This window comes from Dendropsophus ebraccatus, chromosome 14 (assembly GCF_027789765.1).
Source record: "Dendropsophus ebraccatus isolate aDenEbr1 chromosome 14, aDenEbr1.pat, whole genome shotgun sequence".
Taxonomy (NCBI): domain Eukaryota; kingdom Metazoa; phylum Chordata; class Amphibia; order Anura; family Hylidae; genus Dendropsophus; species Dendropsophus ebraccatus.
Window position 1 is genome coordinate 38,068,628 of NC_091467.1, and position 24,628 is coordinate 38,093,255.

Sequence of the window (24,628 nt, forward strand, 5' to 3'; positions counted from 1 at the left end):
ACATTCTAGACCAGAGATGTCAGACTCAGGCCCTCCAGCAGTTGCAGAACTACAATTCCCACCATGTCTGGACAGGTAAGGCATGAAGGAAAATGTAGTTTGTAACAGCGAAGTCTGACACCTGTGGTCTAGACCTTTCAAAACTGCACTTGCTAGAATGTATGCCGTCTCAGAGGAGAGGATACACCTGGTGGAGACGCCCTCTCAGATGAAAGGATACACCTGGTGGAGATGCCCTCTCAGAGGAGAGGATACTCGATGGACTTTACATTACTAGGCTATGTTCACACATAAAACACTGCACTCGCTGAGCTCAGGGAGACCAGCGACAAAAAATCAAATGGAGTACTCACAGAAGAGTCTCCATTGATACATTTCCGCTTATAAATTTAAATATGCAAAAGAGGGGTCCGTGGAGTCTTACAACACGGGAATAGCCAGATATCCCTCCAGGGGTGGAAGGAAGGGTGTTAACACAGTATTTCTGTCAGTCTTTTTTTTTTTTAACAAAAAACAGGAGTGAAACTAACAGGGCAAAATTACAATGGAAAGATGTGCACAGCTGCTGTGTTTTTAACCCACTCCTGGTTTTGGTTGAAGAAAGAATGACCGAAATACTATGTGTGAACATAGGCCTAAACATTCTAGGATGTATACCCTGCAGTGAGAAACTCAGAGGAGAGGATACATTCTAGACACTTTAGTACTGAACATGCTAGAATGTATCCTCTCCTCTTTGTGTATCCTCTTTTCTGAGTTTCTCACTGCAGGGGATACATTCTAGCATCTTCAGTAGTGAGAATGCTTGAATGTATCCTCTCGTCTGAGTCTCTCACTGCAGGGGATATATTTAGCATGTTCAATATTGAAGATGCTAGAATGTATCCCCTGCAGTGAGAAACTCAAAGTTGAGGATACATTCTAGGCTCTACCCTCACACAAGTGACTAATGCTGCCACCATCAGCCAGACAGCTCAGTTACACGGCAACAAGGAAGGAACGACTCCGGCAATGAGGACACTCACTGCATTCCTGCTTATCCAGCAAAGTGAGGCCCCGCCCACACGATGCTTCAATCACCGCCCTCACCGTTGTAAGGAAGCCGTCTTTAGCAGCTTTGTTGTTCCTGCAGCCTCTCCCTCCGTCTCTCTTCCTCTCTCTCCCTCTCTGTGCTCCTAAGCTACCGCACAGGCATTATCTGCGCCCCGGCCTGGCTCGTTTCTAATCAAACCGCATAAACTACATCTCCCATGATGCTGTTCCTTTGCCTCACGTGACGATTTCTGGACACCCTCCCCTCTCTCTCTCTACCACTCATGAGTACAGCCTGTAACATCGTTTGGTCACTCGCCGGCACCTGACACCGTGCGGACCACGGAGATAAGAGGAGAGCCCGGGACGTCAATAACGCTCCCTTATAGTTTTCTGCTTCTTATAAGACACCAGCCCTCTCCAATGGCCGTCATGTGACTGGAGGCGGGGCACGCCCCCTGCTCCATAGGGAAGAGCTGTCGGGTCGGTAGTGCACCGGTAGGTGAATCTCTGGTTATCTGTATGTTAAAGATTACTTTTCCATCAATTCATATTGATCTTATATTTGTGTTTCCTTCCTTGTCCTAGTTTTGGCTGCTGCTCTGCTTTATGACTTACATGTAGCAGAGTTGAATGTGTTACTGTATTGTTGGATAGCTGTAAGTCTGGTTTCACACATTGCTGCTGTGTTCTGGAGAGCTACATGGCAGCACAGCTTGTAGTTAATTATAGGTTGCAGGTATAGGTGGGAGGCATGAGCTCCCCGTGTACTTGTCATGAGTTTGGTTTTGTCACCTTGTGTCAGCTATACGGCACATTATTAACATGCAGCCTTGTTAACAGGATACACATACATCTCTGTAAAGTGACAGATTCCTCTCCAATACAGCACCTGACCTGCGACTAGACCTGTCCTCACCTGTATTACTCGGACCTTTAGGCCTTGTGTACACTTTCCATGCATGGTCCTTATATACAGATGGTGTGAGTTCCTGACATTATGTATCATTGATGTCAGGAGATCCAAAACTGCTTAAAGGGACTGTTCCACCAGGCCTTTGCTGAAGCACTGGAGGCGGGCCTGGTGGTACAGTCACTTTAAGGGTGCCTTCACACATAACTGATCCGCAGTGGGCAGACAACCTGGCAGCGGGATAGAAATCCCCCTGTGATGATGTCAGCAGCCCGCCCCGTTAACCCCCTGCCGCCGGAGCGTATACATCACTTTCTCCACGCTCCTGCTTGCTTCGGGGGATCCCGGCACGTCCTGCTCGGCCAATCAGTGCGATGCCCCACCGCAGCGTAGAGATTGGCTGAGTGGGACGTTAAGACGCCGGGAGCCCCGAAGCAAGCCGGATGAAGTATAGGCTCCGGCGGGGGGGTTAACAGGGCAGACTGCTGACATACTCACAGCGGGATGTCCAGTTTGTCTGTGAGTTTGTCTGCCCATAGAGTGTACAGGGCACGGATCTTCAGCGGATCTTGCTGTGAATTTGCAGTGAGAAATCTGCTGCAGATCCGTTACGTGTGAAGGCACCCTAACTTTTTGTGTGTGGCTAGGAGAAGCTTAAGGGGGCATTCACTTTTTTTTTTTTTTTTACAGTCCTTGCACGGACCAGATTTACGGTCCTTCCGGCAACATGTATTATTATGATGCCAGGAGGTCCATGCATCTGGTCCGTAGCAAATCTTCCGTGCATGGACCATATTCACAGAATGTGTGACTTCCCCTCTTAAGGGCGGGTTCACACTACGAAAATTCTCGCGAACAATGTCCGCGGAATTCCGTCAGCTGTCCGCCCGCACATCTGGGCGCCTTTCCGCCGGCCCCATAGACACCATTCTATGGGCCGGCGTATTCCGCTATACGCTGAAAGAAGTGTTATGTCACTTCTTTTAGCGGATCGCGGAATACGCCGGCCCATAGAATGGTGTCTATGGAGCCGGCGGAAAACCGCGTGCCCGTGCGGGCGGGCGGACAGCTGACGGAATAAACATGCTGCAGAACCATATAGCATTGCTTACTCGTTGGCCCCATTTCTGAAACCACCAAAAATCTGTTTTGCAAGTTTTAGTTCTGTGTTTCATGGTTTTGCTTCCTGGTTGAGCAATCTCACAGTACTATTAGTCTCAGAATGCATTGCTTTCCCTCAGCTGTTCATCACAGTCCTCCCACACTACAGTGCCTGCTCCCCCCCATAGCACTCCTGCCAGTTCCCTGCCTAAAGGCCCTATTCCACGGAACGATTATCGTTCGTATTCGGCCGATATCGGCCGCTACGGACGATAATCGTCCGGTGGAATAGAGTGCAACGATCAGCCGACATCGTTCATGTCGGCTGATCGTTGCAGTCGCGTGTTTTTCAACATGTTGAAAAACAAGCGACTGATATAGCAGCGATCTGCTGCCGTCGCTCCGTTGAATAGGAGCATCGGCAGCAGACGCTGCTATATCCTATGGGCTGACCGGACGATCAGCGATCCCTCGGGCAGCCTCCCCGCCGCCCCTCCTGCACTCACCCGCTCGCTGCAGCCGCGTTGAATAGCGGCGGCAGCAAGCGGGGAACGAGGAGCAAACGAGCGCTGAGAGTGCTCGTTGGCTCCTCTAAACGACCTGTGGAATAGGGGCATAAAGCTGTAGCAAAACATCTAATTGTGCAATAGTCTGCTGTGAAATCAGTCAAGTTGCAGCAGCCTCTTCTAAGGGCCCTATTCCACTGGACGATTATCGTTCAGATTATCGTTAAATCGTTAGAATTTAAACGATAATCGTTGGGTTGAAATGCAGTTAACGATTAATGACCGAATGAGAAATCGTTATTATGAGGTCAAGTTGAAGATAAACTCATTGGGATTAAAGGGGTTATCCACCTAAGAGCAAAAAACATTAAATCCTAGCTGGTCTTACTCACCAAGTTCCCTTGAGTATCTGATCATTAACTAACATAGAAAACTACATTTCCCATCATGCATTTCCCTGATTGATCCATTTGCATGCTCGCCCCCTTAGCTTGCTTTCTTGCCCACTGCTGTCATTACTATTTCACAGTAAACACAGGACAATTTTTTTTCACTGATTTTGCATCAAATCACCCCAATATGTATTCCGTATTAGCTGATAATGTAGCAGAGCTGACACGCGCATGGTGTAGCTATGTGCTGCATAATGGGCATCTGTTTACCAGGAGGTGGGGGTGTAGTGTAGGTTTAGATCTCTGCTTGCTGACTGTGAATGAAAACATTTTAGTTCCAGGCTCTAAGAACATCTATAACACTTACAATACAATATGCAGAGCTGAGACACAAAGACAGGTACATGTGCCTGGATTCACTGACAGCAAGCCGATATAGGACTATAATGTTTCATATTACAGAAACCTAGGCTTAGGGATACATGTGAGTCTATGGAAGCAGCACAGGTGCATAGAGATGATGTAGATAATGTCTCCCGGGGGTCGGCTTACCAAGTCAATAGACAGCTAACCTGGCCTCCAGAGAGATGATCACATGCCCTGTGACTACAAGGGGGGGGGGGGGGGGGGGAGGGGGTCTGAGCGTTGTCATAGTGGACCCAGAGTAGAGGATTTTAGACATCCAGAGTGGATAAGGATGAGGAAAAAAAACAGGGAAAGGGTCCAAAATAGGTTATACATGTAGATTAGACATAGGGTGGTATTGGGAAGGAGACTAAATAGATAAGTATGAAATGAATTATTAGTCTCCCCATGGGCAGCAACATCAAAAGTTATGTTTGAGTGGAGTACCCCTTTAACTACTGATGATTATGTAGCTCCTGACACACCGTTATAATGGAGCTTGACTCCAGACTGTATACCTAAAGTCTTAGTTTATTTAGAAATATATAGACGTGTATTATTACACATCCCAGCAGCCAGATACGGTACTGGCTCTAGCTGCCCATGTGATGCTGTGCTGATGCATCATGAAAATTATAGCAGATTTAAAGTGTACGTTTCACCCAAAAAAACTTCTGACATGTCAGAGATCCATGTCAAAAGTTTTTATCTGTCATTTCGCTCCTCACTCCGTGTTGGTTAAAAAGGCGTCCCCATAGATTGACTTCATGAGGCCTTCTTTTCACGTGACACAGAGCCAGGAGAAGAATGTGCTGATTACAACTTCTCCCAGTTCGTCCTCCTGATTGGTCAGGGTCTGAACACTGACACGTGGAATGATCAAAATTTTTTGTCATGTCTCTTTGACATATCATGCAGCAGGGGTCCAACAGCACCAGGTGCAAAGTCCAATAAGCCTTTCATTCCAATCATTTGGAAGGGGCGGCAGGATGCGCCACAAAAATTCTGGCAGTCGGCTGTCCGTTTGGACACGGCAGCCCAATGGCAACAATTTTGTGTTGTATCCTGCCACCTGCTCCAAATGATAGGTATCCTTTAACTCCAATCCTAGCCAATTAACTACTCAGATACGGCCGTCCAGGGCCGCCAACAGGGCATTACTGGCAGTACAGGTGTATGGGGCCCGGCCTATGGGGGGGCCCGGGTCTCCCACACACTACACTTTGTGAGAAGCCTGGTATACAGACAGTGCAGGGAGAGGGGAGAGCTCCCGCAGATGTAAGGGGCCCCTTCTACTTAACTAAAATCATTAGGCCCTCCTCCCCCCTGCACTGTCTGTGGACCGGGCTGCAGAATCCCCCCCCCACCCTCCACAATGGACCGGCCCCCTCCTCAGCAGCTCCCAGGCTCCTGTGGAGCTGGTGACTTCCGGCCTGTGTGCTCCCCCAGATGACAGGTAGATGCAGCGGGCCCCCTCTCCTCTCTCCTGCCTCCCCCTCTCCTCTCTCCTGCCTCCCCCTCTCCTCTCTCCTCTCTCCTGCCTCCCTCCCTCCTTCCATCTCACAAACTTCTCTGGCTGCCGTCGTCTCTGCTGCAAGGTCGGAACATGAGGGGGAGGGGAGGAGCCGCTGTGTGAGGAGCACTGAAGACTGAATGGGTCCTGGAGCTTCCCTGCATAGAGTAAGTGTGTGTAAGAGAGTGAGTGTGAGTGAGTGTGTGTGAGAGAGAGAGAGAGAGTGTGTGTGTGTGTGCCCCCATCCTGGTATAGTATATAAATCTGCTACTGCTGAACCAGTCCCTACCGTACTGACAACTCGGCTTTGCTGTGCCTGACCGATGTAACCGACAACTCGGCTCTGCTGTGCCTGACCAATGTAACTGACAACTCGGCTCTGCTGTGCCTGACCAATGTAACTGACAACTCTGCTGTGCCTGACCAATGTAACTGACAACTCTGCTGTGCCTGACCAATGTAACCGACAACTCTGCTGTGCCTGACCAATGTAACTGACAACTCTGCTGTGCCTGACCAATGTAACCGACAACTCGGCTCTGCTGTGCTTGACCAATGTAACTGACAACTCGGCTCTGCTGTGCTTGACCAATGCAACAATGCGTCTGAAGCACAGGAGGCGGGCCGGCTTGCCCCAGTGGGAGGGAATTCCCTCCCCTCTATGACGGGGCTCCATTATAATCAATGGAGCCGCGTCATAGGGAGGCGGGGGATTCCGCCCACTGGGGCAAGCCGGCCGCCTCCTGTGCTTCAGACCTAGCACGGTACCCGTGGATAGAACGGCGCCGTACACGGGAACCGGGCCGCAGTTCTAAAAACATACCACGGCATCGGCTTCACCGTGATGGTGGCATTCTATCCGTGGGTCATATTAAAGAGGATGTGTTGTGTGTGTGTGTGTTGATTTCTGTGGACATGGAGTCTGGAGGGGTGATGCTGTATGGTATCTGTATATTATATCCAGGCTGTATGGTATGTGTATACTATATCCAGCATATATATATATGTGTATACTACATCCATATATATATATATATATATCAGCAGCGGCTGACCAGGCATGCTGGGGGTTCTAGTTGCAAAGCAGCGGCAGACAGCACATCTAATTTCAATTTGTATGTTAAGTGTGCTGTTTGTTTGCCGGTACATCCCCACCCCAGCTAGCCGGGAGTGACGTGCCCTGTGCCAACCACACAGGTCGCACCCCCCAAAGGCCAGCCCTGAGTCAAAGATACGTTCCATAGTTTTCGTTCGTGGGGGGGGGGCCCAGACAATTTGGCTGTATGGGGCCCCGAAAATCCTGATGGCGGCCCTGCGGCCGTCAATAGCACCCATGACATCTAATGATTGTCAACTTTAGAGAGGGGAGAGAGTGTCAGAGAGGAGATGCAGGGATTACTGCTGACATTGGTGTCCAGTCATGTGACATTGGTAGCAAATCGCATTGCTTACAGTAAAGGACTTCAGTGCACTTGTTTGTAAAGCAAGCAGCTGACACCAGTGAGTACTAGATGGTATCAATCCAATACATTGCTAAGGCATTCTGTGTACAATGGAAAGAAAGCTCACCACTCTTGTTTGGTTGTGTTCCGCACGATCCTCACTTTTGCTGAGGAGAGGTTGCAATACTCAAGAAGACAGCGGATCAGCGATGTGAACTTGAACCAAAACTAGACCTAGGACATCAAATGGTGACTTCCAGGCTGTAACGCCTATGCGTTTATGGTGCCTATAAACCCTTATCCATGACTAAGGGTGTATAGGCACCAGAAACACGTAGGCGTTACAGCCTGGAAGTCGCCATTTGATGTCCTGTTTTGATTTTATGGGTCGCTGAAAATAAAGGTCTAGTTTTGGTTCAAGTTCACTTCGCTGATCCGCTGTCTTCTTGAGTATTGGTATGGCATTGTTAAAGAGGTTTTCAACCGTACATGAACTTGTCCCCTATCCACAGGAGTAAGAGATTGCGGGGGTCCGACTTCCGTACCCCCTGGCGACCTCTAGGTCTGCCCCTGGCTGCTTTGTTTTGAATACAGCTGCAGGTACGACACATGCAGCATTTTTATTCACTATATGAGATATATTTTATTGTTTAGGTCGCAATTGACATTATAATGCCTAATATACACTTTTTAAAGAAAAACATTTTATGTTTTATTTAGAAGAAGAGAAAGGGAAAAAGTAATGCTTTTTTTATGGGGAGTATTATTATTACAGTGGTGCCTTGGATTACGAGCATAATTGGTTCCGGGACTGTGCTTGTAATCCAAATCCACTCTTAAACCAAAGCAAATTGTCCCATAGGAAATCATAGAAATGCAGACAATTGGTTCCACACCCAAAAAATAATGATTTTATATTCTGAATAACATGTAAAACTAATGAAACAAACATTTATAAACAGCTGAATATGTTATATTATAAGTTACTGTAGAGTATGGCAATCAGCAAATGGTGTATCATGTATAGCATGGGTCTCCAAACTGTGGCCCTCCAGCTGTTGCAAAACCACAATTCCCATCATGCCCGGACAGCTAAAGCTTTGGATTTGACTGTCTAGGCATGATAGGAAATGTAAAGATCAATGAAAAAACAACTGAACCTCTAATTTAGTAGAATATGTATAAATTTTATTATTAAAACCACAATAAAATAGCAATTCATGAAAAAATATATTAAATAATGAACCATGGCTGAAAGAATGTTAAAAACAACAACAAACATACATGAGGGGACTGCTGCAGGTGGACACTGGTAAATAAATAGATGAATAACTACAGAATTGAATACAGCATAGTAAGACTATGCGTGATATTAAAGGGGTAGTGCGGCGCTCAGAAATTATTCACAGAATAACACACACTACAAAGTTATACAACTTTGTAATGTATGTTATGTCTGTGAATCGCCCCGTTCCCCGTGTCCCCCCACCCCCACCCGTGTACCCGGAAGTGTGGTGCATTATACATTACCTGATCCGTGTCGAGGGCTGTCCGCCATCTTGCGCCAAATGTCATCTTCGGACGGACGGCTGAGTCGCTGCCGCCCGTCCCCCCTCCGCCGCGTCAGCCGCGATTGGCTGAGCAAAGTTATGCTCAGCCGCGATTGGCTGGGCACAGTTCGTGGCTGAGCATCGGATGATGCTGCAGAGGGCGGACGGCATTCGGAACAGTCGGAGCTGTTTGCCGTCCACCCGAAGAAGACGTCGCTGAATGAAGATAGAAGACTGGTGTCGGCATGTGACAGGTATGTATAGCGCACCACACTTCCGGGTACACGGGTGGGGGTGGTGGGACACGGGGAAGGGGGCCATTCACAGACATAACATACATTACAAAGTTGTATAACTTTGTAATGTGTGTTATTCTGTGAATAATTTCTGAGCGCCGCACTACTCCTTTAATGTAAATAAACAAGTAAAGTGCTATGCAGACTACGTAAGATATAAGTAATGTGGCCTTGTGCCCCCAGCCTCGTAGGGCTGGGGGCACAAGGCCCTGAGCAGAATCTAGGTGGGATCTGCACCATGGCCTAGTAAGCAGTATGGTGAGGGGGAGAAGATCCTGTACCCCCCCCCCCCCATATAGTGTTCAGGGGCTGGGGGAAGGGGGTGCTCTGTATAGGCACCAGGCCCTAAACAGTACATGGGTGAGGGGGGTACTGTATTTCCCAGCATCCTTACCCAGCATTTTGTACTCATTCTGATGGAGGTCACCAAGCTTTCCCAGCATCTTGTAATCAGTATAATGGAGGTTGCCCACCTTTCCAGTATCCTGTAGTCAGTATGACGGAGGTCATCCAGCTTTCCCAGCATCTTGTAGTCAGTATGATGGATGTCACCCAGCTTTCCCAGCATCTTGTAGTCAGTATAATGGAGGTCACCCAGCTTTCCCAGCATCTTGCCAGTATGATGGAGGTCAACCAGCTTTCCCAGCATCTTGCCAGTATGATGGAGGTCACCCAGCTTTCCCAGCATCCTATAATCAGTATGATGGAGGTCACCCAGCTTTCCCAGCATCTTGTAGTCAGTATAATGGATGTCACCCAGCTTTCCCAGCATCTTGTAGTCAGTATGGACATCACCCAGCTTTCCCAGCATTTTGTAGTCAATATGAAGAAGATCACCCAGCTTTCTCAGCATCTTATACTAAGTATGATGGAGGTCACCCAGCTTTCCCAGGGGTATTGGCACCTCAGTATAAGCAGAGGTTGGGGAGCTGAAGAGTAGACACAGTTGTGAACCTGGGATACCACATATATCTATACTGGGTTAATCTACTGGGAACACTGATACTGGTGTGTATAATGCTCCCTCTGTATTGTCCTAATTCTAAGTCTATACAATATAGGACAATATAGGGATAATTCTGCTCCTCAAGCCACACCCCCACAAACCACACCCTCAATGTATGGGGGTGTTAGCACCCAAAGGTGCCTAGGGCAGCATGTACTCCAAATACAGGCCTTGTACTAGTCATCTAGTGCAGTGCATTACAGCCTATTTCAGTCTGCCACCGATATGCTAGGTACTCAGACGTCCATAGAAGCTTCCCAAGGCCCTCTCTGTCTTGGAGACGCATCGGCATCAGAGACCTTGTCATTTGGATGCAGATAGGTAAGTACTACACTGTATACTTTTTACATGTTCTATCACTATCTGACTGCGGCATGTGAAGGGTTAATCTTCCAGAAACTGGTTTCTCAATTCCGGGTAGATACATCGGGGGCAGAGCCCACATGATCCCCACCTGTGGGTCCTGCACTACTTTATTCTAGGCCTGCTGTAAAATGGCGGACTAGAAAAAGACCCTTAATGACGCCATGAAAAGTGTATTGTCGGTCATTAAAAGGTTAACCTGGTGTGCATGGTCTGATGTTTTTATACTATATTATATATTATATTATATCAAAAAAAGTTTAAATATGTTGAGGGCACTCGCCATAAAAACTTATTTCCTCCTGAAACCAGGGCCACACAGCAGGGGGAAGGGGTGTGTGTGGATTCTCACCTCTGGAGATCAGACCCCTGCGCAGCTCTGTGTTGGGAGAGCTGTAAAAAGAGTGGCAATAATGGGGCAAGCCTGTTCCAGCTACATTCATTGTAATCTGACTATTTCAGAAACCTGCTTAAAATTAGTTTGAGTGCATTTAGTGGTTTGCTATGCCACATATTTGTATTTTACAAGGCCATGTGGTTAGATATTATCGCCCAGAGCAGTTGCACATTGTGTCCGGTCTATAAAACAATAAGCACTATTATTGCCACTTAAGTGCTATACGTTAGAGCAGCAAAACCACAGATATTATCACTTTCCTATTTTGAGACATCCTTAAAATTCTTTATTGCGTAAGAAATGCCTCACAGTGCTATTAAAACGTATTTCCATCTGGTCTTTTGTACTAGATGATTGCAATTTTTAGATTGTTTGTTTGTTTTTACACTGAATATTGTTGTTGATCAGAGGCAATTCAGGAAAACCAGCCCCACCTTACAATTACAAGCAGTATTTTGCCGGGCCTAAGTCTTTATAATAGGAATCCACTTGTAATATTGAGTTAAAGTGTCGCTGTGTTTCTAAGAAACTTTTGATGTGTTAGAGAAGCATGTAAAAACGTGAGGAGTCTGACTCATAATGAAAGTCTATGGACCCGATTTTTTTTTTTTTTAAATGTCTGAATTTTTTTATGACACTATTAAAGTTTATATATATTAAAGTTTATAATGACACTTTAAAGAGACTCTGTACCCACAATCTGACCCCCCCAAACCGCTTGTACCTTCAGATAGCTGCTTTTAGGGTGCGTTCACACCTACAGGATCTGCAGCAGATTTGATGGTGCAGATTTGATGCTGTGTTCAGTTATTTAAATGAAATCTGCTGCAGATCCGCAGCAGAAAATAAGCTGCGGATCCGGTAAGTGTGAACGTACCCTTAATCCAAGATCTGTCCTGCGCTCCGTTTGGCAGGTGATGCAGTTATTGTTCAAAAAAACTACTTTTAAACTGGCAGCCTGTGCCCTACGGGAGTGGCCTTGATTGTGTATGCATTAGGCTGGCACAACCTCTCTGTCCCTCCTCCCCACCCTCCACATCATTAGGAATGCTCCAGGCAAATTGCCTCCTATTCGTCAGCTGTGTCAGCCCCGCACATGGGCTGGATCGTTAAGACACCTGTGCAAATGTTCAGCATGGAGAAATGGTTCCAGTGGCATTCCTAATGATGAAGAGGGTGGAGAGGAGGGACTGAGGGATGGTGCAAAGTTAGGGCACAGATATTCGAAGCCACGCCCGTAGGGCACAGGGCTGTAAGTTTAAAAGTTGTTTTTTAAGACAATAACTGCATCACCTGTCAAACGGACCCCAGGACAAATCTTGGATTAAAAGCAGCTATCCGAAGGTACAAGTGGTTTGGGGGGTCAGATTGTGGGTACAGAGTCACTGTAAATATCCCAGTATCTATATGCCAGATTTGAAAGGATGTTAGAAAAGCTTTACAGACTCTGCAACAAATGCTGTATTTACTCCCTGCTCCTTCCCAATCAAGTTTTGTGATGCTTGTCTCTGGAGACGAGGAGGAGACAACACCACTTTAAAAATGAAAGAACTACACAACTTTAGGCTGAAGCCAGTGCAATATATGATAACACTATATTGTAAGTCATATTTCTTGGGGTTTCCCTTTAAAATAAAAGCATCTAACCTGCTGATATGTCCCTATAGCGCACAGGGAGCTGAGGATGAAGGTAATTTCCATATTTCAAGTTAAAGGTATTTATTGTGCACATGGAAGAACCGCACTAACACACTGATGGTCAAAGTAGATCTCATTTATAAAAAAAAATGGCAGGCAGTGTGTGTGTGTGTGTGTGTGTGTGTGTATAATATATATATTTCCAGGGGGTGGCATTCCTCAAGGATTTTGTCATTATTTCTTTGGCTGAGGGCGACTTGAGGAACAGGAGTGCTTGTAGCGACGCTCCTGGGTGATAATCGGTCTGTGTAAACGAACCATAACAGAGACAGTTACACTGTGTGGCTGTCACTACCAAAGGGGTCATTGTCTGGCTGTAGGGTGTACCTCAGGCTAGAGATGCGGCTGTGTGGTTTTTTTTGTTTTTTTTTTGTCTCCTCCCACAGTGATATATAATGCAGCCATATATATCGAGAAATTGTGTTTGTGTGTATTAATGTAATATACAGGTTTTTTTTTCACTCTATAATATATATAAATATGTATACTATAGCTTTATGTACCAGCCAGACTTATGCTTTTAGATGGTGGTTGGTTACCTAGACACCTAGGGATATTAGGAGAAGGAGGCAAGTTTAAAAGTAACTTGGATTGAGAGCGTTTTGCAAGAAGAGCTCACAGTTTTTCAAAATTGTGACTTGGTGTAAGAGCATTGCTTTGGTTTAAGAGCTCCTTGTACTGGGTGGGAGGGCCAGTGGGGGAGGGGCATGGTCTGCATAGTTTGGTCTACAGCACTGTACTCTGACCCAGGAAGTCTCCCTCACCTTCCAAATCATAGCAGATCCACTTCAGGCTGGGGCTTACATCAGGGGACAGAACTGTGGTAATCTCTTCATAGCTGTAACCCCTCTCTCCCCAGACAGAGAGTGCTACTCTAGACAGAGATACTGTGCCCACATATACCCTGCTCATTCCTTCATGCTCCCTGCAGTCTGTCAGTCCTGATTGGTCCAGGAGTGGATTTGGATTACAAGCGCGGTCCTGGAACGAATTATGTTCGTACTCAAAGGCACCACTAATTATATATATATATATATATATATATATATATATATATATATATATATATATATATAGTACATTCTGTCCTGCAGGGGTGTGGCAGAGCTGCTGCTACTACTACACTCCTTATCTACTATACTTCTACTACTAAACCCCTTATCTACTATACCTCTATTACTACACCCCTCATCTACTATACTACTACTACAACCCTTATCTTCTATACCTCTACTACTATACTCCTCATCTACTATACTTCTACAACTATACTTTTAATTTAAGTATCATCCATAATGAAAAAAAAATAGAGGTTTTGGTTTTTGGCCATATCGCCCAGCCCTACATGGTACCTAACTACCTATCACTCATGTATGCAATAAAGTGTTCACAGAAGTTTCAAATGGGAATACCCATCAATGGTTTGGAAGTAGTGGAATCTAACGTGTGGCTCTCAGATTAAAATGTTTGTGTGCCCCCATGTTAAAGGAGAAGTCCGGCAAAAAATGTTATTACTGTATTGTATTGCCCCCCCCCCCCCCCCAAAAAAAGCGAATACAAATCAACAATATACACTTATAACGGGAAATGCTTATAAAGTGATTTTTTCCCTGCACTTACTACTGCATCAAGGCTTCTCTTCCTAGATAAAATGGTGATGTCATGACCCGACTCCCAGAGCTGTGCGGGCTGTGGCTGATGTAGTGCATGATGGCAGAGGGATTCTCAGTGTCCCCCCAGTGCCCTGTGTCCCTCTGCTATCATCCTCTCCAGCAGCCACAGCCGCACAGCTCTGGGAGTCAGGTCGTGACATCACCATTTTATCCAGGAAGTGAGGCCTTGATGCAGGGAAAACATGATACAGCACTTTATTTACCATGTGTATTTCTATTTTTTTGTTATTAACATGTCATCTAAAGTGATGGAGTGGCCATGTAACTGCCAAGATGGGACTGTCGGTACTAGAATATTAGCAAGGTGCTGCTCTTGGGAAGCACTAAGGAGGACATTCCCATTTCTGTACTGGCTACCTCAGTATTCTATACAATGGATGCAACTTGACATTATTGCTGGCTTTACTGTTGGACTGACTGTGGTACCACAGGCTCTTGCCTATGCAGAGGTGGCTGGGCTACCAGTTGAGGTGGGTAATCTATATTATGAAATAGCGCTTCTTTGTTGACTTACTGGTAAAAGTGAGTTTGTCAGTATTTATGTAAAGTAACTTTTATTTGCAGTTCTAGAGGGGGCTCCTCAGCGGAACCCTGCTTCAGACTCCAGGGACCCCTAGCTGATTTTGCTAGGGGAAGCCACAAACAGCTGCTCATAGCCTCTGGTAGAATGTTGTGGATCAACAAAGTCTACAAGATTAGTAGTGCTAGAGATAAAACAAAAAGACACTGCGCATAGCGTAATTCTGCAGAATAATGATGGAAGAAACAGTGCAGTAGTGTAGTACCACTCACCCTCGGTGGTTTTCTCCGGGTGTGGCAATGCCAGTGGCATGGGAGAGGTTAAAGGGGTTGTCCTGCGTTAGGTAACTGCAGACCCTCCACTTCTGAGATGAACTTGTCAGGGATATGACAGCGCACTCAGCCAGTTACTGACTGCGACAGGACAGCACCACAGCCAGTGATTGGCTAATTGAGCTGTCATTCCCGAGTGGAGGCACTGCAGTCGGTGGGGGACACTGGTGACGCCTTAACAGGACACTGGGAAATGCAGACAGGTAAGCATGAGGTGTTTATTCTTTCCTATATACCAGCAGCAATATATTAAAAGTTACCTAACACGTGACAACCCCTTTAAAGCCATCTGCTATCCTTTCCTTGGTTCCAGATGGACAGTGATAATCCAAGATGCTCAGGAGGTACTCCACATAAAATTTAGAGGCCCAGGCACTGATCAGCATAGCAGAAATGTTAGGGGGTCACAGAGGATGGGAGTCATAGTACCATATACAACGCTTTATTGGATTGACAATGCTTTTCAAGCGGTCCCTCTCCATCAGGTTTTACATTGCTTGTTTAGTCCCTCCTGACCATCATAGGTTTTACAAGATTGTGTCTTAGTGCTAAGAGAGAGGGTAGGGGAGTGCTACAAAAAATCTGTATAGCTCTAGCTGTGATTAGGTGGCAGCTACTGATTGAGGGAACTTAGTGACCGTTGTTCCCAACATTTTTAGCGGGGGTTCATAATTTAGTTTTTAGAGTCATATTCAGCAATATTGATCAGCAATTTGCTCATGAGTATTTGAACGCTGAGCTGTGATTTCTTGATATGGACAACAAAGCACATTCTTACTGTAAGACTGCTTGATAAATCTCCCACATAATTCTATCATTTATATTGACTGTTGCTGGGATCCACTTCCTGTTGTTTTTGCAGTCTAGTGGCACATTAGCTGTTGTCACATGACATTGGCCACAGCTCTGGAAATACAATAAACAAAAAAACACTCCTCCAATCATTGATTGACGTGTGGCCCTGGGTTGCAAAGGACTTCAGGAAGTTGAGGGGGAGAGCGCAAACATGGAATGTATTATAGTTTTTATTTTAATCTTGGGAGGCTGCACACTATTATTGCAATAACAAGTACAGTCAAGATGATTTTCGGGCTTATGTGTATCAGAATAGTAAATAACTTTATCTTTACTTACTTTTTGCAGTTTGGACTCTATTCTTCCTATGTCGGCTGCTTTGTTTATTGCCTTTTTGGGACATCCAAAGACGTAACATTAGGCCCCACAGCCATTATGTCCCTACTTGTGTCTGTCTACACATCTGGAGATGTGTCACTGGCCATTCTCCTGGCTTTCCTCTCTGGATGCATACAGCTGGCGATGGGGCTGTTGAAGTTTGGTAAACTTTGGCCTTTTTCTTTGTCATTTGTGTACAGTATAGCTTATTTCACATTGCGTTTTTGTATTTATTTCATGTTTTCCGTTTCAAGTTTTAGGCTATGTTCACACTGCGTATGTTTCCGGCCGTAGTGCGAACTGCGAATGTACGCACGTAGTTTTGAGGTTGATGCGTTCGCTTGAAAGTATACGATAAACGCCCGCACAATGCACACTACGTATGAGCTTACGGCCGGATCGTATACGGCGTCGTGAAAAATGAACAATACCATTGTTTGAGGACGGAAATGTTGAAACTCAAGGCCGTGGATTTCCATGCGGTCCCGTATGAAGTACTTATTTCAGCCAAATTGAACTTTATTTTTCGATCCAAACGGTTCTGTGTGGTTTACGGGGCTTGGCGAAGATTTCCAAGTAAATGACCTGCCTCAGATCGCTTCGAAACAAGCTAGGGAAGCATAACTGTACTACGGGCGTATGTTTGTGGTTCGTACGCATCCGGCCGCATGTCTACTTTTCCCACGCCCGTAGTTTCAGCCGCACATGTACGGCGGCGTATGAAATGCGGCCAGACTCATATGCAGTGTGAACATAGCCTAAAGCTTATAGAGGACTTCACTCACCTTCCCATCCCAAACAGTGTTTGATTGACAGTCGGCTGAAAGATGGGACCCGAGCATTATCAGGCTTATCCACCAGAAAGGGTCAAATAGAATACAAAGGGAAACATAGATCATATAGGGTCATATAGCAGAGTATAACAATGGATCATATGGGGTCATATAGAATATATAGATAGACAATGTATCCTATAGGTTCATTTAGAACAGGGGTGGGGAACCTTTTCCATGTTGAGGGCCGGTCGGGCATTAATAAAATCATTCGAGGGCCGCATACCGTGCGCGGCAGTTAGCGGGGGTTTGCAGCACCCAGGACAAGGCATAGTATTGTTCCCCTAGTGCCCCTGCTATTGTAGTTAACCCCCAGTGATGCCCCTTGTAGTCTAGTTAACCCCCAAGTCATGTCCCTGGTAGCCTAGTTAACCCCCATCAGGCATGTCCCTGGTAGCCTAGTTATTCCCCCCCCCATCAGTCATGTCCCTGGTAGCCTAGTTAACCCCCATCAGGCATGTCCCTGGTAGCCTAGTTATTCCCCCCCCATCAGTCATGTCTCTGGTAGCCTAGTTGTCCCCCCCCCCCATCAGTCATGTCCCTGGTAGCCTAGTTATTCCCCCCCCATCAGTCATGTCTCTGGTAGCCTAGTTGTCTCCCCCATCAGTCATGTCCCTGGTGGCCTAGTTATCCCCCCATCAGTCATGTCCCTGGTAGCCTAGTTGTCTCCCCCCATCAGTCATGTCCCTGGTTGCCTAGTTGTCCCCCCCCATCAGTCATGTCCCTGGTAGCCTAGTTGTCCCCCCCATCAGTCATGTCCCTGGTAGCCTAGTTGTCCCCCCCCCCCCCATCAGGCATGTCCCTGGTAGCCTAGTTATTCCCCCCCCATCAGGCATGTCCCTGGTAGCCTAGTTAACCCCCATCAGGCATGTCCCTGGTAGCCTAGTTGTCCCCCCCCATCAGTTATGTCCCTGGTAGCCTAGTTATCCCCCCCCCCCCATTAGTCATGTCTCTGGTAGCCTAGTTATTCCCCCCCCCCCCCCCCATCAGTCATGTCTCTGGTAGCCTAGTTATTCCCCCCCCATCAGGCATGTCCCTGGTAGCCTAGTTATTCCCCCCCCCCCTCAGTCATGTCTCTGGTAGCCTAGTTATTCCCCCCCCCATCAGTCATGTCCCTGGTAGCCTAGTTGTCCCCCCCCCCCCCATCAGTCATGTCCCTGGTAGCCTAGTTGTCCCCCCCCCCCATCAGTCATGTCCCTGGTAGCCTAGTTGTCCCCCCCATCAGTCATGTCCCTGGTAGCCTAGTTGTCCCCCCCCATCAATCATGTCCCTGGGATCCTAGTTAACCCCCAAATAAAAAAATAAACATCCCACTCACCTTACCTCCGCTCCCACGCAGTCCAGGTCCTCTTCTCTCCCAGGTCCTCTGTGCCGGTCTTCTCCTGCAGGCGGCGCGCGATGAAATGACGTCATCGCGCGCGGCCCGCAAGAGACTAAAGACACGCGCCGCTCTGCTGGGGAAGAAGCCGGCACAGACAGCATCCGCCGGTGTCCGCCAGCTGTCACAGACACCGGAGGATGCGGTGTATGCCGGCTTCTTCCCCAGCAGAGCGGCGAGCATCACAGGGGAGCTGCGGGCCGCGGGCCGCATCGGGAGGTCTCAGGGGCCGGATGCGGCCCGCGGGCCGGAGGTTCCCCACCCCTGATTTAGAATATAGAGGGGGGGGGGGAAATAGATCCTATGAAAAAAAAGGTAACATAGTAAATAGGCTCTTGTCACTTTTCAATCTTATCAACTCACCCTACTGTGTTCCAGAGGATGTAAAAAACCTTTATGAGGCAGATGCTAATTGCCCCATAGCAGGAAGAATTCTTTTCTGACTCCAGTATGGCAATTACAATAATCTAAAATTTAGTGCACCCTTGTAATATTTTTTAAGAAAAGAATCCAAGCCTCCCCTGAACTTTGTAGTTTTACTGCGCTTACAGTAAAAAAAATTCCTGTCCTGTGATGATGGTGAAACCTTCTTTCTTCTAGATGTACAGGATGCTCCTGTGTCATGGTAACAGGTTTATGTGTAAACATATCATTAGAAAGATCTCTGTACTCTAAATTCATATGTTATATAATTGTACATTGCAATCAGATTGCACCTAAGATCAGGGCTGTGGAGTCGGTAAGCCGCAGCTCCAACTCCAACTCCGACTCCTGAATTTTATCAGGACCGACTCCAACTCCCGACTCCTGCTCCTTCATAAATGGCCAATCTGATACCAGGGGAGCTATTTATCACACTGGCTCAGCAGCTTCTCCCTAATGTCCTACATGATCCTGGGGCGACTTATGAGGGAGTAAGGAAAGATATACAGCAGCTTCTCTTGTGTGTGCAGTGGATAAAGCAAGTCTCCAGCCTCCATGTCCTAAACTACTCAGAACTAGACTAGATGGAGCAGGTGGTCTTATCTGCTTACAATGTTTCTAATATTCACCATGCACAAAGACATACTGCTAACAATGCCAGATACATGTCATATAGAGGGGTCAGCCATAGTGATATAGAGAGGGGTTGGGTAAATAGCACTTCTTTTTATGAACCAACCACCCCCTGTCCTTCCTGAATTTCTGCCTCTCTTTCTTTCTCTCTCTCTCTCTCTCTCTCTCTCTCTCTCTCTCTCTCTCTCTCTCTCTCTCTCTCTCTCTCTCTCTCTCTCTCTCTCACACACTCTCACACACACACTCACACACACACACACACACACCCTACTGCAGTCATAGCAAACACACACAGCCTGCTTTAGCCATAACACACACACACACACGGTCTGCTGCAGCCATGGCACACACACTCATTTTTTTTAAAATCAAATAGTGTTTATTAGAGGTTTTGCATTATAAAAGTACACAGAACTACAGGGAGGCTAGCACAGTAGTTCAAACCCTGCTCAAAACAGTACAAAACAGGAAATGAGGAAGATAAAAGAAAAAGGAAGTAAGAGAAAGAAAAAGAAACCCAACAAATTGGCAACAACCAACCTAGTCCGAAGAGGTAACCCTTCAGAAGAGGAGAAGCATACAGCAGTGCAAACAGCTAACCAGTAAATAGGTTCTATATCCTCCATTATAAGCAGAAACTCCTAGATACATAATTAGGTGGCCGGTGAGGGAGAGAGCCTGCCTCTAGTAAGTGACAGCGGTGCCATGCCGGGGGTGTCTAGCCAAGGGGCCCAGATCTTCTCAAACTTTTTCATTGCCTCCCGCTTTTCATAGGCATATTTATCATTGGCAATAAGCCAATTGACTTTAGCTACAAAGACAGTAGTCGTCGGAGGGTCCTGGTCGAGCCAGGATTGAGCTATCAGCTTCCTAGCCATATACAATATTCTAGCAACAGCTATTTAACCAGGATTAGGTAAGGCTATGTCCTCTACGTAGCCTAAAATGCAAACTAAGGGAGACTGTTCAAGGTGAACAGAATAGACTTTGTGAATAATTGAGGCAAACTCCTGCCAATACCTCGTTAATTTTGGGCACCGCCAGAACATGTGCAGGATCCCTCCCTCATCTCTCCGGCACCTAGGACATAGGGCATCGGGACGAAGTCTCATTTTAAATAAGAACTCCGGGGTTCTGTAGACACGGTGTAATAGATTCAAGTGGGACAGTCGGTGCTGCTCCCCCACGGACAACCGGGGCGTCATCTCCAAGATTTCCCTCCACAACTCATCCTCTAGGGGACCCAAGTCGGCCTCCCACTTCTCCTTTATGTTTAACGGATGTTTTTCTAAAAACTTGTCGTGCAAGTGGATATATAGTAAGGAAATGAGACCAGATGTGGAAGTAGAATCACCCACTATATGAGTAGGCGGAATAATTACCCGTTCCCGGGACAAAATGTCCCCCTCACTATCACACGCATGGCGTAACTGGAGGTATTTGTAAAAATGTGTCCTAGGGATGGGGAATTCTTCACACAGCCGCTGGAAACTTTTTAGCTGACCATTGACATATAGCTGCTCCACTCGTCTAAGGCCAAGCGCCCGCCATGGTGTAAACCCTTCCAAGAAAAATAACTCGCTCAACCAGGGGGTATCCCATATAGAGGTGTATGCAGAGCATCTGGACAACCCATACATGTCTCTAACCTTCCACCAGACTCTATGATAAAGCTGAAGTGTAGGGAGGCCTGCTGCAGCCGTTGAGAAACGTTTAGCCTCCAGGACCTCAAATAACTGCCCCGTACCAAAGTGAGCTTGTAATAATTGGAAAGTAGGGTCCATTAACGCATCTGTCTCCCACCCCCTAAGATGTTGGAGCTGAGAGGCTAAGAAATAGATCATGGCGTTAGGCACCGCCAGCCCCCCTGCTGTCTTAGCTCTCTGCAAGGTTTCTAGCTTTATACGAGGGCGCTGGGAACCCCAGATGAGGTCTCTGAATAAACTGTGTACTTTATGAAAGTAACAGAGAGGAATCCATATCAGGGAATTATGCAGTACATATAATAGTTGGGGCATCCATACCATTTTTATCAAATTAGAGCGTCCCACCACTGATAAAGGGAGCTTACGCCACACCCCCATTTTGGCCTGAAATTTGGAAAGAATCAGTGTGAGATTCAATCTCTCATAGTGACAATCTTGAGAGGAAAGGGGAGGACAGGCATGTGTGCCACATCAACATCCAGTGGCAGCAGCACCGACTTGTCCCAACCAATATACAATCCCGAAAATCTGCCAAAGTCATCAATAAGCGTGATAGCCGTAGCCAGAGATGCTTCAGTGTCATTTAGATATAACAATAAGTCATCTGCGTATAAGGCTATTTTCTCCTCTCTGGGACCCCTCTTAAAACCACACACACCCGGGTGGCAACGTATTAGGGATGCCAACGGCTCTATGGCTAATGCAAAAAGCAGCGGCGACAGGGGGCACCCCTGTCGCGTACCCCGCTGCAAATCAAATCTGGCAGACAGGCCACCATTTATTTTCACACGTGCGCAGGGTGAGGAATATAGCAGCCGGATCCAAGAAATAAAGTGTGGCCCGAACCCCATTTTGTCCAGCACTGCCCATAGGAAGGCCCACTCAACACTGTCAAAAGCTTTGACAGCGTCGAGTGAACACACCGCCCTTCCCCCCGAATCCTCCGAAGGCAACTGGAGATTAACATATAACCGTCTAATATTCATGGCAGTGGACCTGGCTGGAATGAAGCCCGTTTGGTTGGGATGAACTAGAGCATTCATGTAGAGGGAGAGTCTGTTGGCTATGGCCTTGGCCACTATCTTGATATCCGTAGATAACAGAGAGATGGGTCTATAGGAGCCCGGCAAGGTTACATCTCTCCCCGGCTTGGGTAGAACTACAATTATTGCTTCCCTCATGGACTCCGGAAGGGAGCCTGATTCCACAGAGGCCTGCCACACCTCCAACAGCTTGGGTAACAGCACTTCTCCCACCTTTTTAAATAATTCTCCCGGCAACCCATCCATCCCCGGTGCCCTGTTGTTGGTGATAGAGGAGGCCGCAGCCTCTAGCTCTTCTAATGTCAGTGGGGTCTCCAATGTTTCCCGTACATCAGCAGTTAGGACCGGGAGGGGGATAGAAGACAGGAAATCCCTGATATGATTGGGAGTGGCCTCCAATTTGGAGCTATAAAGATTGGAATAATAAGAATAAAAAACTTGTAAAATATCAGGGGTAGAGGTCACCAGGGCTCCCTCATTATTCCGTATGTGGGTGAGGAAGGTCGAACTTTTTTGAGCACTCGTGATGATAAAAGATAAAAGATGCCCAGTACGTCCGCCTTCTACAAAAACATATGCTTAGCAAAGTTTCTCTTATGGGCAGCGGATTCAAGGTCAAAATCTGTAAGTACCTGTTGGGCGTCTCTAAGTCTAGCTGAGGTAACAGCAGAAGTACCTGCAATGTGATTCTCCTCCGCCTGTAGAAGGGAGTCCTGGAGAGCAGACCATAGACGGCCTCTTGCTCGCTTAGTTCGGGTAATAGTTTGTATAAAATATCCTCTTAAATACGCCTTCATGGCATCCCACTCAATCTGCGGAGTGGCAGTACCAGAATTGTGGTTAAAGGTATAAACCCACACACCGTATAAGCAGCGTATTTACTGCTGCGATACGCAGCAAATACGCAGCAAATACGCAGCAGATTAGATCTAAATAACTGAACACAGCATCAAATCTGTACCAACAAATCTGCTGCGTATTTGTTGCGTATCTGCTGTGTATACGCTGTGTGGGTTTGTACCCTAAAGAATTCTTCTGCTGCCATTTGAATACCAGACGACTCGAGAATAGAAAGCCAATGCGGATTAAGGCGCCAGGACCGCACTGTGGGTCGCCACAACCCAGGGTGTTCCAGGAGGAGGCTCAGGGGGGAATGGTCAGAGAGTGACCGCGACAAATATTCTACCTCTATCACCAAGGACAGCGTCCGGGCATCCCCAAGGGCAAGGTCTATGCGAGACAGGCTATTGTGTGTGGCCGAGTAACATGAGTAGGCGCGCACACCCGGATGCCGTGCCCTCCAAAGATCAAAGAGAGCTACCTCGGGTAAGAGCGCACCCAATGGGGTCAGGCGCGCAGTAGAGGTCGATGCCACCACAGACATCCTATCAAGGGTGCCATTCACAACAGAATTGAAATCACCTATGAGGAGCAGTGAGGCATCCGGGTGTGACGCAGCAAAACTCAAAATTGTTTTTAAGACTGAGCCATTGTATGGTGGAGGTATGTAGAGTGAAAACAATACCCACTTAGTAGCATAAATGGAGCAATACAAACAAACGAACTGTCCGTGAGGGTCTGCATGAACCTTTAGACAAACAAACGGTATATTTTTATGGACCAGTATGCTCACCCCCCGGGAATACTGTGAATAGTAAGAATGATAGCTCCAGCCTATCCACGACCTGTGTAACAAATGAGCTGTGTCTTTAGTAAGGTGGGTCTCCTGCAGACACAAGATAAGGGGGTGGAAAGTACGTAATTTATCAAACAGTGCGTAACGCTTATCAGCCTCACCCAGACCTCTTATGTTCCAGGAGACCACTCTAATGCCATTCGCCATAGGGGAACAGAAAGAAATACATTTGTAAATATGGACATATCAATGCACAGTACATAGTACAATGAAAAATATCGGAGGGCAGAGAGTACATGCATAATGTGTGGGAGTTGCCAAGAAATACAGGGCCTGATAGACCCAGCAACTAGAAAAAGAACAAATAGAAAAAAGAAAAACAGAAAAAAGAACAAAGAACAAAAACAGGAACAATTGCCCACTACGTGTGGACAGTGGGGGCCACCAGTTCTCCACACTACCGAGTGTAGGTGAAAAGCTCGCATCTTCTTTGGGCCACCCCGCTTCAATCAGGATACAAGGTGCAACTGCGGGCTTAGGACAAAAGGCACCAAAAGGAATAATGTATTCTCCACAGCAGAGGGAGAAAACTTCCACACGCCATGGAGGAGAACAAAGGGACGTGGAATACATCAGAGGTTGGCCCCCTGCCGAATCTGTTGCT

At 46.8% G+C, this 24,628-nt stretch overlaps 1 protein-coding gene across 5 annotated transcripts in view; it reads left to right on the forward strand.

The window, feature by feature from the left end:
* Nucleotides 1-1,085: 1,085 nt before the first annotated feature.
* The window catches only part of SLC26A11 (solute carrier family 26 member 11), an 83,725-nt gene continuing 60,182 nt past the window's right edge, over nucleotides 1,086-24,628 (forward strand). For 3 of the 5 annotated variants that reach the window (XM_069953930.1, XM_069953932.1, XM_069953933.1), the window contains exons 1-3: nucleotides 5,871-6,029; nucleotides 14,534-14,757; nucleotides 16,283-16,475. In XM_069953930.1, the coding sequence (XP_069810031.1) occupies nucleotide 6,029; nucleotides 14,534-14,757; nucleotides 16,283-16,475 (418 nt within the window). In that variant the 5' untranslated portion in view covers nucleotides 5,871-6,028. Of the gene's footprint in view, nucleotides 1,531-5,867; nucleotides 6,030-14,533; nucleotides 14,758-16,282; nucleotides 16,476-24,628 lie in introns of those variants that run through there. The other 2 variants (XM_069953931.1, XM_069953934.1) reach the window with 2 other exon arrangements.